General features: G+C 38.0%; 1 protein-coding gene across 10 annotated transcripts in view; it reads right to left on the reverse strand.

Moving 5' to 3' along the window:
• The window catches only part of CFAP20DC (CFAP20 domain containing), a 266758-nt gene that overhangs the window by 103236 nt on the left and 144347 nt on the right, over positions 1 to 19175 (reverse strand). For 9 of the 10 annotated variants that reach the window (XR_003518687.1, XR_003518688.1, XM_027587613.1 and 6 more), the window contains exons 8-9: positions 1758 to 1894; positions 922 to 1084 (exon numbers count right to left, since the gene is read on the reverse strand). Coding sequence is in view for 8 of the 10 variants with exons in the window: in XM_027587613.1 (XP_027443414.1) it covers positions 922 to 1084; positions 1758 to 1894 (300 nt within the window). In the remaining 2 variants the exon portion in view is untranslated. Of the gene's footprint in view, positions 1 to 921; positions 1085 to 1757; positions 1895 to 19175 lie in introns of those variants that run through there. The other variant, XM_027587619.1, reaches the window with a different exon arrangement.

Below are 19175 nucleotides of genomic sequence, written 5' to 3' on the forward strand. Positions count from 1 at the left end.
AAACTGAGGCCCACAGGGTTTAGGAATTTTGATCAAGGTCTTACAGATGGTGGTAGAGCCAGGACTGAATATCTATGGTCTTTACGTCCTTCTCTCAGTTTTGTACTGTATGAGAAATATAGTCTGTAATAGTGATCATTAATCTCTAAATCAAATAAAATGAACCCAAATGCCTTCCTTTAAACTCTCACAAAAGTCAGACATGCAAGAATGGAAAAACTATAGTGAGTGAAGAGCCTTTGGTACTGGTCTCAATTCTTTCCAATGATTACAAACTGCAAATCATTTTACCTCTCTGTTAGCCATGAACCCTCAATCTACAAAATGGGACAAAAGTCTCTTCTTCACCAACAGGGTTCTCTGTGCATCAACAGGAGAAAATAAAAGCACTTTACAAATGGAAGAGATTAAAAGATAAAAATAAGAAAACTTAAAATGCACATGGAGTTCCCAAAATATAGTTATTATAGAATGCTATGTTATTTCCTCACCAGTCATCATAAAATAAAAACAGGGTACTATGGCAATTCGAAATAATGGAATAAAGAGAATATAAAGAGAATGATAGGTGGGGCGCCTGGGTGGCTCGGTCGGTTAAGCATTCGACTCTTGATCTTAGCTCAGATCTTGATCGCAGGGTCACGAGTTCAAGCCCCTTGTAACCTACTTTAAATAAATAAATAAATAAATAAATAAATAAATAAATAAATAAAGTATTAAAAAAGAGAGAGAGAATGATAGGTTCCAGAAGAGAATATATGTATAAGAATTTGAAACAGATTTCAATATCCACCACCTTTTTCATTTTTAAATGATAATTCTCTGGATGTTAAGATCTAATCAAGAATTTAACTTCAAATTTATCTTCACAAGAGCATTTCTATTCTCCCCTAGCTATTGGCACTTATGCATGATTCTTACCACGAACAGGTATAGTCTGCTTTATTTGGCGAATATTTTCTTTATCTGCTTGCTCCTCAGACTCCGGCATCAGCGAGGCTGACATCTCTGCACTGCTAACACAGTCCTCAGCCACAGACTGTTGGCGTGATCGGTTATTTCTGGACCCAACGAATCTTACTGTCTGTAAGGGACAGGAATTAATCTTCACATTTTACAATATGGGAATTGCATTTATTTCTTGTAGAATTTACAGAGACTAATAATATTTGGACAAATAAAAAGTGAGAAAAGAAACGAGGAAATGAGAAGTTTAGAAAGTTGGTGGAGAGGGGAATTATAGCAGAAAATTAGAAAGAAATGGAAGGAGAAATATAATGTGAGACAAAATAGAAGACAAACAAGTCTTCTAGACACATAAATTAAAATGTGCTTATACTCCATCTTTAGTAGGTAGGAGTTGAACTGAAAATCGCTGCGTGTGTCAGAAATTCAGAGGAAATTAAAAATAAAAATATAACATTTGAGAATCTGTTCGTCGTAAGGTATCTGGTGAAGGTCCAACTCCTTTTTGAAGGAGACTGCAAAATGTGTTCATATATATTTGCCTTTAAGTTTTGTGAACATATTTAATCAAAAGAATACTCAGAAATGGTAATTGTGTTGACATGACAAAAATAAAACAGTTTTGAGGTCTTTTAAAATCCAGAATTTCTGTTCCAAATTTATTCAAGCCTTATGCTTTTGGCATGTAGTCTCCCTCCCTCTTTCCCCCGCCACCACCCATGCACTGGGAAAGATCCCTTCTCTTCCCATGCCCCTCATGCTTAGACAAACTCTTCAGACCTTGCTCCTACCTCACTGGATATCCTCATGTTATTCCTTCTGCCAGAGAGTGGAGGTGGTCCCAGAACTCTGGATCCGAAAGCGATATGACAAACATCTTGATTTTTACTGTTCCGCACACTACCTGTTCCCCTGTTAATGAACTGATCTGTTTTGTTCAAAGAAGGTAATAATAGTCCATTAATGGGCATAATGACAAACACCATGTTGCAGTGCTTCTGAAAGTACAATCCAGGTGTCATATGATCTGAATCCCCCTTCCCCACTACAGGTCGCTTATAAAAAATGCAGATACTGGAGCCCAACATCAGATCTACCAGATCTATAGAATTCGAATCTTGGGGAGGAGCAGCAGAAATCTATAATTTTAACGAGTTCCCCCAAATGGTTCTTATGCTCACTGTCATTTGAGAACCACTGCCATAGATATTCTTCCTCAAAGAAAGAGAGAGAGAGAGAGAAAAGAAAAGAAAGAAAGCTACTAAAAAATACATCTTATTTTCTCTTTAAGGAAATAATTTAAATAAATCTGTTTAACTCAATTGAACAAATATTTGATTGAGCACTCTTGAGCTTTTCCTAGAAGTTGTCAGTGATACAAAATAACTAAGATATATCACTAGCCCTCAAGGGAGGTGAGAGTACAAGTAAACAGGTAACCATAACATAAAGCAACTCAGTGGAAATGAAGAAAAGTGACCTCTTGCTCCTCAAAAAATTGAAAATAGAATTACCCTACAATGCAGTAATCACAGTATTGGGTATTTACCCCCCAAATACAAAAACACTAATTTGAAGGCATTCTTGTACCTCTATGTTTATTGCAGTATTATTTACAATAGCCAAACTATGGAAGCAGCCCAAGTGTTCAGTGATAGATGAACAGATAAAGAAGATGTGGTACATATATACAATGGAATATTATTTAGCCATAAAAAGAATGAAGTCTTGCCATTTGCAAAGAAATGGATGGAGCGAGAGAGTATAATGTGAAGCGAAACAAGTCAGTCAGAGAAAGACAAATACTGTATGATCTAACTCATATGTAGAATTTAAGAAGCAAGACAAATGAGCAAAGGGGAAAAAAAAAGAGAGAGAGGGACAACCATGAAACAGACTCTTAACTCTAGAGAACAAACTGATGGTTAGCAGAGGGGAGGTAGATGGGGGGTAAGGGTGAAATAGGGGATGGGGAGTACACTTATTATGATGGGAAAAAAAGAGTAAGTGACCCCTTGAATGGAGTTTGAATGACTGATAAGATTTCAAGAATAAAAGATGTAGGGTGCCCTAGAGAGAAGAAAGTGAATAAAGACAAAGAAGAGTGAACTGGTAGGGTATGCTTGGGAAGCAATGAAATTACCAGTTTAGGTAGAAGGATGGGTTTGGGTCACACTGAAAAGAGCCTTAAATTGCTAAGAGCCTATTCTAAATTTGGTAGGTGATAGGGTATCATTGAAAATTTTGGGGGAGAAGGAGAACAAACTGATAGGACCTCCAGGATAAGGCCGGTGTGCTGACCAAACCTTGCTGCCTTTCCCTTCTGGGCACACAGCGATATTACATTTCTAAGCCTTCCCTGTAGTTATATGGGTCATGTGACTGACTTCTGGTTAATGAGACGTGAGAAGTGAAATGTGAGACGTGTAAACTACTTCTTGGCCCCTAAAACCTCCTGCATAATTCCCCCATACTCTCTCCTCCCTCATCTTGACAAGACGCAGAAGATCCAGGGGAGAGCTTTAAGGCCTGGAGAAGAACCACTAGGTGAAAGGAGTCTGGGTCTCTGAATGACCTCATGGAAGGCTGCCCAAGGAACTCCTGATCGGACGAGGCTGTGGGGCTCTTTCTGACTGCAGGTGAGGGTGATGGACCTTAACTCAAAAAACTGCCTGCAACCTAGAAAACCTTCTGCTATGCCCACTTGCAAGACAGGACCAACCTGAATATTATGATGTTGGCTCCAAGTAAGTCCACATTTGTCCTACAGTCATGGATATATATGAGCTACTGGCTACTTCCTGTCTGACCTATTCTCCAGAAAAAAATTCTTATAGTTAGGTAGGTGGTTTCTTTAGCCTCTGCTGCAGAGCTGTAACTTTACATGTGGAGTTAAAAACCACTCTTCTGCAATGGCATGAAAAAAGGCACCAAAGTTTGTGAAAACACGCCATGCTTAGAAAGTTCTACTTGTTTAGATCTGAGTAGAATATGTGTGGGTAAATGGGTGTTTTCTGGGTCTGGTTTTATGTTTGCAGTAGATGAAGCTGAAGAGATGGGCAAGGGCCAGACTGTTGACATGTCCTGAAAGAATGTTTGCTGGACAGAAAATCTAAGGTGGTTGGCTGGCAAAGTGGTGAAGAGATACACCATTCCAGTTTTCTTCAAATTCTTGAAGCCCTGTTAGGTAGAAGAGAGTTTCCATTTGTCCAAAGGGCAGAATCAGAACTGAGAAGAACTGACTTCAAGGTTTTAGTCCAACATGAGGAACATCTTTCTTTAAGTATGTCTGGTCACTGTGGTGGAGAATTTTCTGTCATTCTGGCTCTTATAAAGCAGATTCAGATACCAGAGGACTCCCTGCTTTCTATTTCTGGCCTAGTCCTCTCTTCTGAGTTCCACGCCTTGCATCCAGTGGCTTTCTTGCTCAGTTCCTCTTCCATGTCTTAAAGACACTTCAAATGGAGAATGTAGTCCAGCGAATGGCACCACAATCCACAGAGTTTGAAGAGTTAGGATCTGGTTGTCATCCCTGACTCCTCTCTCCACCTTCTCCACAGCCAACCCAAGTCTACTTCTCTCTACCTCCTCGGTCAGCACTGCAGTCCAGTGACCGTCATCCTTCTCCTGGATAATCATAGAGCCTCTCAAGGGATCTCCCATGTCCACACTGGCTCCCTGTCCCATGCCCTCTCCAAATTGTAGCCAGAGCAGTCTTATGCAAGCATATACCTGATCAAGTCATTTCTTTTCCTCACTTAAAACTTTTCAATGTCTTCCCTGCTGCAGTTAGGATTAGGAAGAAAGACCTTAACAGTGGCTGCAAAAACCTACATGTTCTGACTTCAGTTCATACCTTTCACCCCTCATTTTCTGCTCTCTCCACAGACTGGCCTCCTCAGTTCTTCCTGCCTACCAGAGCATCTGTGTGTGCTCTTCCCCATGCCTAGAAGGCTCTTCCAGTGTAGGTACTCCCATAACCTTTCCTTCCCATAACTTGTCAAATTGCACTTAAAATTTTTTTTAAAAATTCAGTTTAGTTAACATAGTGTATTATTGGTTTCAGGGATAGAATTTAGTGATTCATCAGTATATATAATATATATAACATAACATAACACCCAGTGCTCATTACATCAAGTGCCCTCCTTAATGCCCAACACCCAGTTACCCCATCCCCTCCCAACCCCCCTCCAGCAACCCTCAGTTTATTTCCTAGAGTTAAGAGTCTTTTCTGGTCTGCCTCCCTCTCTGTTTTTATCTTATTTTTCCTTCCCTTCCCCTATGTTCATCTGTTTTGTCTCTTAAATTCCACATATGAGTGAAATCATATGGTATTTGTCTTTGACTGACTTATTTCCCTTAGCATAATACCCTCTAGTTCCATCCACCTCATTGCAAATGGCAAGATTTCATTCTTTAAAAATTGTACTTTTACGTGTGTTTGTGAGATTTGCTGATAATGTGTGCTTCAGTAGATATAAACTCAGTAGCCTAGTTTGTCACCCCTGAATTGCTAGCCTGGTGCCTGACATGGAATTATAGATCCTTGCTGAGCGAAATGAATGAATCATTAAATGTAATGAGTCAAATGGGATGTTCGATTAAATGACTAAATATTTCTAACTATGGCTAGAATTTCATTTTTCATTTTAAGAAAATTCCAACTGCAGGTTTTATGTGTGAATTGAGGAAGACTGGGCAGGACCGGACAACTGCCAGGATATGGGGGATGAGAAAGAAGGGTCAACAATGACCAAGACATTGATAATTACATGAGTGGTGTGGCTTTCAACATCAGTAGTGCTATGGCACCCCAATCAGATACCTACTCAGGTTACATGTGAAATGTTCTAGTGTTAGCACATAGACTTGGCTGCGTGTGCATTTGTATTTTTTTTAGTCATTATAAATATCCATTTGGAGTTAACCAAACACTGTTAGTCTCTCAGGATCAATAACAGAAAGAAATGACACTCAAATCCCAGGCCAATTGGAAAAATTTATATAGAATCTGTCATCATTTGTACCATTTGTGACCAAGTAGAACAAATCCTAGACTATTGATTTTGTTCTCAAATGTGGATTTTCCCAGAAAGAAAGAGCCACTGAAGGTCCTGAAGGGTATGGGATATGGCTTGGGCCTACATGGGAATTTTTAGTACAGAATTTTAGTACAGAATAGGAACTTTTTTTTTTACTTCCAGTCATGGGAACCATTAGGCTATGGGCATATTTTTTTGCATATCTTTCTGTTCAAACATCTTATGGGGCAATTTCCTCAATGCTTTTTCATATTCTTTATAGTTTCCCCCAACTAATTTAAGCTCCTTTAAGTAGAAAGACCATTTATTTGGTAGTGTATGTACCTCCATCTGTGGAGCCCAGCAAAGTACATGGCAGACAATGGATAAAGTTCACCACAATTGTTAAATAGTATTTAAGATTAAAAGGAAGATTTTTTAGGGGAGAGAATATTTCAAAAAATCATACTGACATAGCTCTAGCTATAATTCCAACAAAATGTACAGATTAACTAGTTCGTAGCTATTTAAAAAATTAAAATTCCTAAATACCTTGAATTTTTTAGAGGAATCTCTTACTTAGCAGTGGATGTCCAGTGACCATTCAAGATACACATAAACCTCATATAATATAGTCTTCTAAATCACAGAAAATTAGATATGATTCTGTATTTTATAAGAGGATCTACTATAGGATTTCTTTAAAGAGTAATCTACCACTCTGTATTTAAAGTTAAGTCTATTTTTTACAAATTCACAAATGCTAGTACACTTTTTTCACAAACCAAAGTATACCAATACTCAACCATTAAGTATCTCTTTAATTAAAAGACTTCTTTAAACTTCTTGGTACAATTAACACATACACATTCTTAAAGGCGGTTTCATTTTAGTAATTCTGTTTATAGTCATTAATTGTCACAATTATCTCTATAAACATGTATCATGCTATTTATCTACTATGAGACAATCCTAATTAAAACCTACAAGGAAAAGTAATTTAGACTTTTGGGTTCTAAAATAAAAAATAAAAGGGACAAAGTTTCTATAATGAGAAAAACCTTAATAAAAGAAAACTACAAGCAGAAACGCATGCCTTTTGAATTCTAAAGGGAGCTCTTTTAAGGGCTGATATCAATATGCACAATATAAAGTTAGAAATCAAGATTAGATTAAAGTCATGCTCTAGGCGTTTCATTTTCTTGAGTTTGCGGAAAATGAACTTGGTGTAGGTCAGAGATGTTACCATTAATTATTTTGCTATTTTATGAGGGGTACATGCCTTTGTAGTTAGAATATAAAACCTGAGGGTCTACTCTCTAATTGTCTTTTAGAAAAATAAACATTCATTTTTGTCTCAAGATACAATGTTCTAATTATTATAGTCATTTGAGTTTACAGGGTTTTCAAAGCTTAACCAGAAAAACCTGCTGAATTTTCAAATCTAATCATTGAAAGGTCATGCTCATGCTCATTATATCTATAATCTGGCAGTCAAATCAGAATTAGACTTGCCACCAGAATCCAATCTTGAATTGGATTAATTTTTATTTTATTATATGTGCACTATTATAAAGAATGTCAAAAATGCAAAAAAGGCTGATCTAGTAAAGCAATATTATTTTAGACAAGGTACTTAACCTTTTAAGCCTCACTTCCTTTCATAAGATTAGGATAATAATAGTACTTAAGTCATGGTATTTTTGTTAGATTGCATGAAACAATGCATGTAACACGCCAAATACTGTGCTTAGTAGGGACTAAAGCTTAGTAAATATGCTATTAATATCTTCTATCTTGAATAGCATTTAACACTTTACAGAGTCCATTCATAATCACTTATTTCTTCATGCATCCATCCTTTCAGTAGTGACTGGGCACCTGGTCTGAGCAGTTGTATCTCATTAATAAAAGTTTAAGACATTTTTGAAAGGCAATAAAACATACTACAAACTAAAATTAGAATATCTCTTTCTCCTCTAAACTTGAGTATGACCTTAGACAATGTCATCTGTGAGTAAAGTTAGGATATGGCAACAAGATAAAAAGTAATAGAGCACAAGATGTTACTTTTATTCACAAACTCTTAATTTATTAAAAAGCTATCAATAACTGGGGGGAGGAGCAAGATGGCGGAGGAGTAGGGGACTTAAATTCCGTCTGGTCCCAGGAATTCAGCTAGATAGTTATCAAACCATTCAGAACACCTACAAACTCAACAGGAGATCAAAGAAAAGAATAGCAACAACTCTCTGAACAAAAAAGTGACCACTTTCTGGAAGGTAGAACGTGTGGAAAAGTGAATCTGAGGCGATATTCAGGAAGATAGACCACGGAGGGAAGGAGCCTCCTCAGCCAGCTACTGGCAGAGCAGCGGAGCAGAAAATCAGAACTTTTAGAAGTCCGCTCTGCTGAGGGACGTCGCTCCAGTGGCTAAGTGGGGGTGGAGCCCTCGCTGGGGCAGTGTGGTCTCAGGACCCTCGGGGTCACATAAAGACTGGGGGTGCCGCTGTGCAGCAGAGCTCACAGGTTATCAGAGCGGGGAAGCCGGCTGCAGAGACGGAGCTGAGGAGAGGGCTCTCAGCTTGGGGTTGCCATAAACCGTGATCCACAGCACAGTCGGGCCACTGCTTCTCCAGCAGGGACCCAACAAGTGGCAGATCCAGGGAGACTCCCCTTCCTCCCCTGGGAGGAGTGGTGTGTGAGTGCACCGCAGGGATCTGCTGAGTTTGGAGACTCCAAACGGGGTCTTCTGCCAGAGATAGAAATGCTCGGTCACAGGCCAGTGAGCATGGATTGCGGCGGGAGACCAGGGAGACAGGAGTGATTGAATGCTTTTCTCTGGGGGCGTGCTGAGGAGTGGGGCTCCGACCTCTCGGCTCCTCTGGGACCAGCCATTTTCACTCTTGACCTCCAAAGCTGTACAGAAACCTTGCAGGGAACAAAAGCTAGCGAGAGCAAACCTGAGCAGATTAGCTAGCCTGGCCCCTGGCAAGGGCAGGGCAGTTCCACCTCCAGCAAACACACTTGACAATCACTACAACAGGCCACTCCCCCAGAAGATCCTCAAGAACATCCAGCCAAGACCAAGTTTACTGATCAATGAGAATGGCAGAACTCCAGCACTAGGGGAACACAGCACATAGAATTCATGGCTTTTTTCCCATGATTCTTTAGTCTTTCAAAGTTAATTTTCAAAATTTACTTATTTTTCTCTTTTTCTATTTTTTTAGTTGAATTTTTCTTCTTTCCTTTTTCAACCAACATTTTATCAATTCCTTTTTAAAAATCTTTTAAAATTTTTCATTTTTACAGTCATATCTCTTCATTGTATTTAACCTTTTTTTTTTGGTATATATATAAGCTTTTCTTTCTTTAAAATTTTGGGATACAGTTTCTTCTAACAGACCAAAATATACCCTAAATCTAGTGTATGATGTTGTTCTAGTCTCCTGCCTGATCACATTCTCTCTCTCATTTAAAAAAAATTTTTTTTCATTCTTTTTTCAAACAACTTCTTATCAATTCCTTTTTAAAAATCTTTTAATTTTCATCTTTATAGTCATATTCCATTGCTTCATCATATTTACCCTTATGTTTGTATATATATAAGCTTTTCTTTCTTTAAAATTTTGGGAGGCAATTTCTTCTAACAGGCCAAAATACACCCAAAATCTAGTGTGTGGCTCTGTTATATTCACTAGCCTGATCATATTTTTTTTTTTTTTCCCTTTCTTCCCCCACCCCCAGTTTCAGGTCTTTTCTGATTTGTTTAGTGTATATTTTTCTGGGGTCGTTACCCTTTTAGCATTTTTTTTTTAGCATTTTGTTCTCTCATTCATCTATTCTCCTCTGGACAAAATGACAAGACAGAAAAACTCACCTCAAAAAAAAAAAAAGAACAAGAGGCAGTACCGACTGCCAGGGACCTAATCAATACAGACATTAGTAAGATGTCAGAACTAGAATTCAGAATGACGATTATAAAGATACTAGCTGGGCTTGAAAAAAGAATAGAAGATACTAGAGAATCCCTTTCTGGAGAAATAAAAGAACTAAAATCTAACCAAGTCGAAATCAAAAAGGCTATTAATGAGGTCCAATAAAAAATGGAGGCTCTAACTGTTAGGATAAATGAAGTAGAAGAGAGAATTAGTAATATAGAAGACCAAATGACAGAGAATAAAGAAGCTGAGAAAAAGAGAGATAAACAACTACTGGATTATGAGGGCAGAATTTGAGAGATAAGTGATACCATAAAGTGAAACAACATAGAATAATTGGGATCCCAGAAGAAGAAGAAAGAGAGAGAGAGGCAGAAGGTATATTGGAGCAAATTATAGCAGAGAACTTCCCTAATTAGGGGAAGGAAACAGGCATCAAAATCAGGAGGCACAGAGAACCCCCTCAAAATCAATAAAAATAGGTCAACAACCTGACATCTAATAGAAAAACTTACAAGTCTCAGAGACAAAGAGAAAATCCTGAAAGCAGCTCAGGACAAGAGGCCCGTAACCTACAAGGGTACAAACATTAGACTGGCAGCAGACCTATCCACAGACCTGGCAGGCCAGAAAGGACTGGCATGATATATTCAAAGCATTAAACAAGAAAAATATGCAGCCAAGAATACTATATCCAGTTAGGCTGTCATTGAAAATAGCAGGAGAGATAAAAAGCTTCCAGGACAAACAAAAACTAAAAGAATTTGTGAAAACCAAACCAGCTCTCCAAGAAATATTGAAAGGGGTCCTCTAAGCAAAGAGAGAGCCTAAAAGCAACATAGACCAAAAGGAACACAGACAATATACAGTAACAGTCACCTTACAGGCAATACAGTGGCACTAAATTCATATCTTTCAATAGTTACCTGAATGTAAATGGGCTAAATGCCCCAATCAAAAGACACAGGGGATCAGATTGGATAAAAAAAAACAAGACCCATTGATATGCTGTCTGAAAGAGACTCATTTTAGATGCAAAGACACCTCCAGATTTAAAGTGAGGGGGTGGAAAATTATTTACCATGCTAATGGACATCAAAAGAAAGCTGGGGTGGCAATCCTTATATCAGACAAATTAGATTTTAAACCAAAGACTATAATGAGAGATGAGAAAGGACACTACATCATACTTAAAGGGTTTATCCAACAAGAAGATCTAACAATTTTAAATATCTATGCCCCTAACATGGGAGCAACCAATCATATAAGCCAGGTAAAAACAAAATGAAAGAAACACATTGACGACAATACAATAATTGTAGGGGATTTTAACACACCTCTCATTCAAATGTACAGATCATCTAAGCAAAAGATCAACAAGGAAATAAAGGCTTTAAATGACACACTGGACCAGATGGACTTCACAGATATATTCAGAACATTCCATCCCAAAGCAACAGAATACATATTCTTCTTGACTACACATGGAACATTCTCCAGAATACATCACATCCTGAGTCACAAATCAGGTCTCAACCAGTACCAAAAGATTGGATCATTCCCTGCATATTTTTGGACCACAATGCTTTGAAACTAGAACTCAATCACAAGAGGAAAGTTGGAAAGAACTCAAATACATGGTGGCTAAAAAGCATCCTACTAACAAATGAATGGGTCACTAGGAAATTAAAGAAGAATTTAAAAAATTCATGGAAACAAATGAAAATGAAAACACAACTATTCAAAATCTTTGGATGAAGCAAAGGCGGTCCTAAGAGGCAAGTATATAGCAATACAAGCCTTTCGCAAGAAACAAGAAAGGTCTCAAATACACAAACTAACCCTACTCCTAAAGGAGCTGGAGAAAGAACAGCAACTAAAGCCTGAACCCAGCAGGAGAAGAGAAATAATAAAGATCAGAGCAGAAATCAATGAAATAGAAACCAAAAGAACAGTAGAACAGATCAACGAAACTAGGAGCTGGTTCTTTGAAAGAATTAATAAGATTGATAAAGCCCTGGCCAGAGTTATCAAAAAGAAAAGTGAAAGGACCCAAATAAATAAAATCATGAATGAAAGAGGTGAGATCATAACAAACACCAAAGAAATAGAAACAATTATAAGATCATATTATGAGCAACTATACGCTAGCAAATTAGTTAATCTGGAAGAAATGGATCCATTCCTAGAGACTATAAACTACCAAAACTGAACGAGGAAGAAATAGAAAACCTGAACACACCCATAAGGAGTAAGGAAATTGAAGTGGTAATCAAAAAACTCCCAACAAACAAGGGCCCAGGGCCAGATGGCTTCCCATTTAAAGAAGAATAAATACCTATTCTTCTGAAGCTGTTTCAAAAAAGAGAAATGGAAGGAAAACTTCCAAACTCATTTTATGAGGCCAGCATTACCTTGATCCCAAAACCAGACCAAGACCCCATCAAAAAGGAGAATTACAGTCCAAAATCCCTGATGAACATGGATGCAAAAATTCTCATCAAAATACTAGCCAGTAGGATCCAACAGTACATTAAAAGGATTATTCACCATGACCAAGTGGGATTTATTTCTGGACTGCAAGGTTGGTTCAAATTCTGCAAATCAACCAATGTGATACAACACATTAATAAAAGAAAGAACAAGAACCATATGATCCTCTCAATAGATGCAGAAAAAGCATTTGACAAAGTACAGCATCCTTTCTTGATTAAAACTCTTCACAGTGTAGGGATAGAGGGTACATACCTCAATATCATAAAAGCCATCTCTGAAAAACCCACAGTGAGTATCATACTCAATTGGGAAAAACTGAGAGCTTTCCCCCTAAGGTCAGGAACACGGCAGGGATGTCCACTATCACCAGTGCTGTTCAACATAGTACTAGAAGTCCTAACCAAAGCACTCAGACAACAAAAAGAAATAAAAGACAACCAAATCAGCAAAGAAGTGAAACTCTCACTTTTTGCAGATGATATGATACTTTATGTAGAAAACCCAAAAGACTCCACCCCAAAACTGCTAGAACTCATACAGGAATTCAGTAAAGTGGCAGGATATAAAATCAATGCACAGAAATCAGTTGCATTTCTATACACCAACAACAAGCCAGAAGAAAGAAATTTTAAGGAGTCGATCCCATTTACAATTGCACACCAAACCATAAGATACCTAGGAATAAATCTGGCCAAAGAGGCAAAGGATCTATACTCAGAAAACTACAGAATACTCATGAAAGAGATTGAGGAAGACAGAAAGAAATGAAAAAACGTTCCATGCTCATGGATTGGAAGAACAAATATTGTGAAGATGTCTATGCCACCCAGAGCAATCTACACATTTAATGCAATCCGTGTCAAAATACCGTAAACTTTTTTTGAAGAAATGGAAAAAATAATCCTAAAATTTGTATGGAACAAGAAAGACCCTGAATAGCCAGAGGAATGTTGAAAAAGAAAAGCAAAGCCAGTGGCATCACAATTCCGGACTTCAAGCTCTATTACAAAGCTGTCATCATCAAGACAGTATGGTACTGGCACAAAAACAGACACATAGGTCAATGAAACAGAAGAGAGAGCCCAGAAATGGACCTTCAACTCTATGGTCAACTAATGTTTGACAAAGCAGGGAAGAATGTCCAATCCAAAAAGACAGTCTCTTCAACATATGGTGTTGGGAAAATTGGATAGCCACATGGAGAAGAATGAAACTGGGCCATTTCCTTACACCACACACAAAAACAGACTCAAAATGGATGAAAGACCTAAATGTGAGACAAGAGTCCATCAAAATCCTAGAGGAGAACATAGGCAGCAACCTCTTCAACCTCAGCCGCAGCAACTTCTTCCTAGAAACATTGCCAAAGGCAAGGGAAGCAAGGGCAAAAATGAACTATTGGGACTTCATCAAGATAAAAAGCTTTTGCACAGCAAAGGAAACAGTCCACAAAACCAAAAGGCAACCGACAGAATGGGAGAAAATATTTGTGAATGACATATCAGATATAGGGCTAGTATCCAAAATCTTTAAAGAACTTATCAAACTCAACACCCAAAGAACAACTAATCCAATCAAGAAATGGGCAGAAGACATGAACAGACATTTCTGCAAAGAAGACATCCAAATGGCCAACAGACACATGAAAAAGTGCTCAACATCACTCTGCAGCAGGGAAACACAAATCAAAACCTCGATGAGGTACCGCCTCACACCAGTCAGAATGGCTAAAATTAACAAGTCAGGAAATCACAGATGTTGGCGGGGATGCGGAGAAAGGGGAACCCTCCTACACTGTTGGTGGGAATGCAAGCTCGTGCAGCTACTCTGGAAAACAGTATGGAGGTTCCTCAAAAAGTTGAAAATAGAGCTATCCTATGACCCAGCAATTGCACTACTGGGTATTTACCCCAAAGATACAAATGTAGTGATCCCAAGGGGCACGTGCACCCCAATGTTTATAGAAGCAATGTCTCCCCAGTAGCTAACTATGGAAAAAGCCTAGATGTCCATCAACAGATGAATGGATAAAGATGTGGTATGATGGAATATTATGCAGCCATCAAAAAATGAAATCTTGCCATTTGCAACGATGTGGATGGAACTAGGGGATATTATGCTAAGTGAAATAAGTCAATCAGAGAAAGACAAGTATTATATGATCTCACTGATATGTGGAATTTGACAAACAAGGCATAGGGGATCATAGGGGAAAGGAGGGAAAAATGAAACAAGACAAAACCAGAGAGGGACACAAACCGTAAGAGACTCTTAATCTCGGGAAACAAACTGAGGGTTGCTGGAGTGGAGTGGGGTGGGAGGGATGGGGTGGCTGGGTGATGGACACTGGGGAGGGTATGTGCTATGGTTGAGTGCTGTGAATTGTGTAAGACTGATGAATCACAAACCTGTACCCCTGAAACAAATAATACATGATATGTTAAAAAAAATTAAAAAAAAAAAAGGTCTCAGTAGCCTAGTTCTTGGTCTTTAGTATTAATGAGTAAAGAAACCTTTTCAGGGAAACAATTTTATTATCTCAAGAAAGAGATTCAAAAAGATTTTGAATAGAGTGGAGCTTAAATAGACTTTGGTAGATAATTTCCATTATTTGGTTTTGGAAATAGCACAGTTTCGTATAACACAAGAAGGCTCCCCAGAAGAAAATCCTTAAAACAAGTAGTGAGAAATTGCTCAATGGGAGAAAGCAGTTAAGAATTCATCTCTGAAACCAGACTGCCTGGTCACATCCTAGGTCTACCACTCACTAATTACTTTTTCTCTGTGAGCCTCAGTATCCTTATCTACAAAATGGTGATTATGATGGTTTCTACACAAAAAGGCATATGAGAGGATTAAATGGGATAAATGATGTGTGATGGCTAAATTTATATAACAACTTGACTGGGCTCACAAGGTTCCCAAATTAAACATTGCTCTGAGTATGACTGTGAGGACATTTCTGGATGAAATGAACATTTTAATTGGTAAATTCCACCCCAAGTTAGGTGGATCTCATCACCCAATCCAAGGAGGACCTGAATAGAACAAAAAGGTGGAGGAAGGGAGACTTTGATCCCTCTGCCTGACCCCTTAAGGTAGGACATTGGTATTTAGCCATCCTCAGACTGGTGCTTTCACTATTGGCTCTCCTGGATTTGGACAGGAACTGCACCATTGGCTCTTCTGGGTCTCCAGCTTGACCACTGCAGATCCTGGGACTGCTCAGTTTCCATAACTGCATGACCCAATTCCTTATGATAGGTCTCTCTCTCTCTCTCTCCCTCTCTCTCTATATATATATTCTAAAACCAAATGATGGAAATTATCTATCAAGGCCTATATTATATGTAAGTTGTATATATGTGTGTGTTCTGTTTCTCTGGAGAAACTTGACACTGTGTAAAGGATACAGCAAAAAGTCACTAAACATTAATGGTGATGATGATGATTATTTGCTGCTTAATATACTCACCTGCTCAAATTATATGGCTAGCATTTCATTCACTCACTTGATCACTTAATTAACAAATATCTATTGAGTTCCTGGTAAGTGTTGAGCTAGGTGCTAAGGATACAACAATAAATAGGACCCCTGCAGTTTTGAAGCTCACATTCCCCTTGGGGAGACAGCAATAAGCAAACAATTAAGTAAAAAGAACATATCAGGTAAGGATAAGTGCTGTGATGGAAATAAAAGCAGGGTGATGTTACAGAGAGGGTGTCTTGGGGGTTATTGGATGATTATAGCCTCGTGTTCATCACTATGTGAATTATTTGTAAAAATGTATGTGAGCATAATTGATACAGTATAGATTGTCATAGATATTCCCCTATTATATCATAAATAAACAAGTTTAATATGCAACTATATACTTAAAAGATTTTCGTCATTAATTTTGGATTTCCTTCCCATTATATATTTTAAATGAGAATACTGACATTAAGTAAAGAAATATATTTTAATTTTATAGCAATTCTCTGGGCTTTTCAAAAGACAGAAAGGTATACAGAAGAAACTAAACATTTCTCATAGTTGCTCTAACATAATATATATCTACTGACATCACAAATCATGAACATATTTAGAAAGTTACAATTCTCTAACAGAGGAAGATATGAGAAGTAAGTCTTATTTTCCTGCCCCTACCTCTACTAGTCCATGTTCCTAAAGGTTATTAATTTTCGTGTGTTTCCTTAAAAAAAATGTACCCCAAAGATACAAATGTAGTGATCCGAAGCGGTACGTGCACCCCAGTGTTTATAGCAGCAATGTCCATAATAGCCAAACTACAGAAAGAGCCAAGATGTCCATCGATAGATGCATGGATAAAGAAGATGTGGTATATATATATATATATATATATATATATATATATATATATATATATACACAATGGAATATTATGCAGCCATCAAAAAAAGAAATCTTGCCATTTGCAACGATGTGGATGGAACTAGAGGGTATTATGCTAAGCGAAATAAGTCAATCAGAGAAAGACATGTATTATATGATCTCATTGATATGAGGAATTCTTAATCTCAGGAAACAAACTGAGGGTTGCTAGAGTGGTGGGGGATGGGAGGGATGGGGTGGCTGGGTGACAGACACTGGGGAGGGTATGTGCTATGGTGAGTGCTGTGAATTGTGTAAGACTGTTGAATCACAGGCCTGTACCTCTGAAAGAAATAATGCATTATATGTTAAAAAAAAAAGAAGATAGTAGGAAGGGAAAAATGAAGGGGGGGAATCGGAGGGGGAGATGAACCATGAGAGACTATGGACTCTGAGAAACAAACTGAGGGTTCTAGAGGTGAGGGGCGTGGGGGTGTGTGTTAGCCTGGTGGTGGGTATTAAAGAGGGCATGTATTGAATGGGGCACTGGGTGTTATATGCAAACAATGAATCATGGAACACTACATCAAAAACTAATGATGTAATGTATGGTGATTAACATAACATAATAAAATAAAACTAAAAAATACAAATGTATATTATAAATATATAAACATACCATTAGAGACGATAGACTCAGAAAAACAAACTGAGGGTTCTAGAGGGGAGGGGGTGGGGGGATGGGTTAGCCTGGTGATGGGTATTAAAGAGGGCAGATTCTGCGTGGAGCACTGGGTGTTACGCACAAACAATGAATCATGGAACACTACATCAAAAACTAATGATGTAATGTATGGTGATTAACATAACAACAAAATTATTTTAAAAAATAAAAAAATAAAAAATAAAAAAATAAACATATATTATAAAATACAAATAAAATACATAAATATAAAAAAATGTACTCCTATACCAGCGTCCCTAGGTAACTATCTTGTTTATTTACTACATCAGTGGGCTCATACAGAGACAACATCCTAGCTTTCCATGTGTCACTGATGGACACACACAGCTCTGAGACCTTTCCAGACCATGACAAGCAGATCATGTCTGTTGTAGCTGCATCCATAATATCTTATTTGTGGGTATTTTTTTTAAAAGATTTTATTTATTTATTTGACAGAGAGAGAGAGAGCTCAAGTAGGTAGAGCGACAGGCAGAGGCAGAGGGAGAAGCTGACTCCCCGCTGAGCAGGGAGCCCGATGCGGGGCTCGATCCCAGGAGCCCAGGATCATGACCTGAGCCGAAGGCAGACGCTTAATGACTGAGCCACCCAGGGGCCCCATTTGTGGGTATTTAATCAACTCCCTACTATGCACAAGTAATTCGTCTCCAGTTTTGTCATTATAAGCCATACTGTAATAGACATCTAAAGGAGAAATGTAAAGGTTGGAATGAGTCAGTCCTGTAAAAGCAGCACAACTACGCAACAGATTAGATGTGGTTTTCACATTTACTATTATATTAATATTTATATATCAAAGTTTCTTCAATATTTGGTGGAAATATCACAGAAAAATTGAAATTCATTCTATATATGATTTGTGACATCTTTGCTGTAACAAATTTCACAGATACTGATCAATATCCACACTAAATTCCTTTCACATTAAAAAAAAATTTTAAATAAAGGAATGTGACATGGTATGCCTTAGTTTTACTAAAGATGGGGAAAGAGGTTATATAATTCAAACGTAAGAGACAGTTGAGTTCACTCTGACTTATTTCAGACACTGGACCCAGAAATTGTGGCATCTCTTTAAACCAACAATCTTAAGACAAGGCTTAGCTGAAAGTGTGAATTTAGAAAAGTGTTTTGTTGAGGCGCCTTGGCAGCTTGTCAGTTAAGTGTCCAACTTTTAATTTCGGCTCAGGTCATGATCTCAGGGTTGTGAGATCGAGCCCCACATCCGGCTCTGAGCTGAGCAAGGAGCCTGCTTAAGATTCTCTCCCTCTGCGCCCCCACCCCCCGGCTTGCACACACTCTCTCTCTAAAAAAAAGGAGAAAAATGTTTTGTTTTTTCCTGAAGTCATAATCTAAATCCTTTTTCTTTTAGGTTCTCCTTTACAGTGCATTTTGTTACTTGATCTGAATTTTGCTTTCATAATGTGAAACCCAAAGAAATTCTAATAAGATCTCACCAGTGCCAACTGTAGTTGGATGATTATTTCATGGTTTTGCTAAATGCATTAACTTACCTATTTTCAGTTGTGCTAGGAAATAGGGATGCCAGTCTTTTCTTATTTAGATAGGAGTAGAAGGCCAATAAGACTGCTGCTGTGGAAGAGTGCACTTGGGAAAACTGCCTCCTAATTTTTAGGCCAATCACTAGTTTTGATTTGTGCTTA

Source organism: Zalophus californianus, chromosome 1, assembly GCF_009762305.2.
Source record: "Zalophus californianus isolate mZalCal1 chromosome 1, mZalCal1.pri.v2, whole genome shotgun sequence".
Taxonomy (NCBI): Eukaryota; Metazoa; Chordata; class Mammalia; order Carnivora; family Otariidae; genus Zalophus; species Zalophus californianus.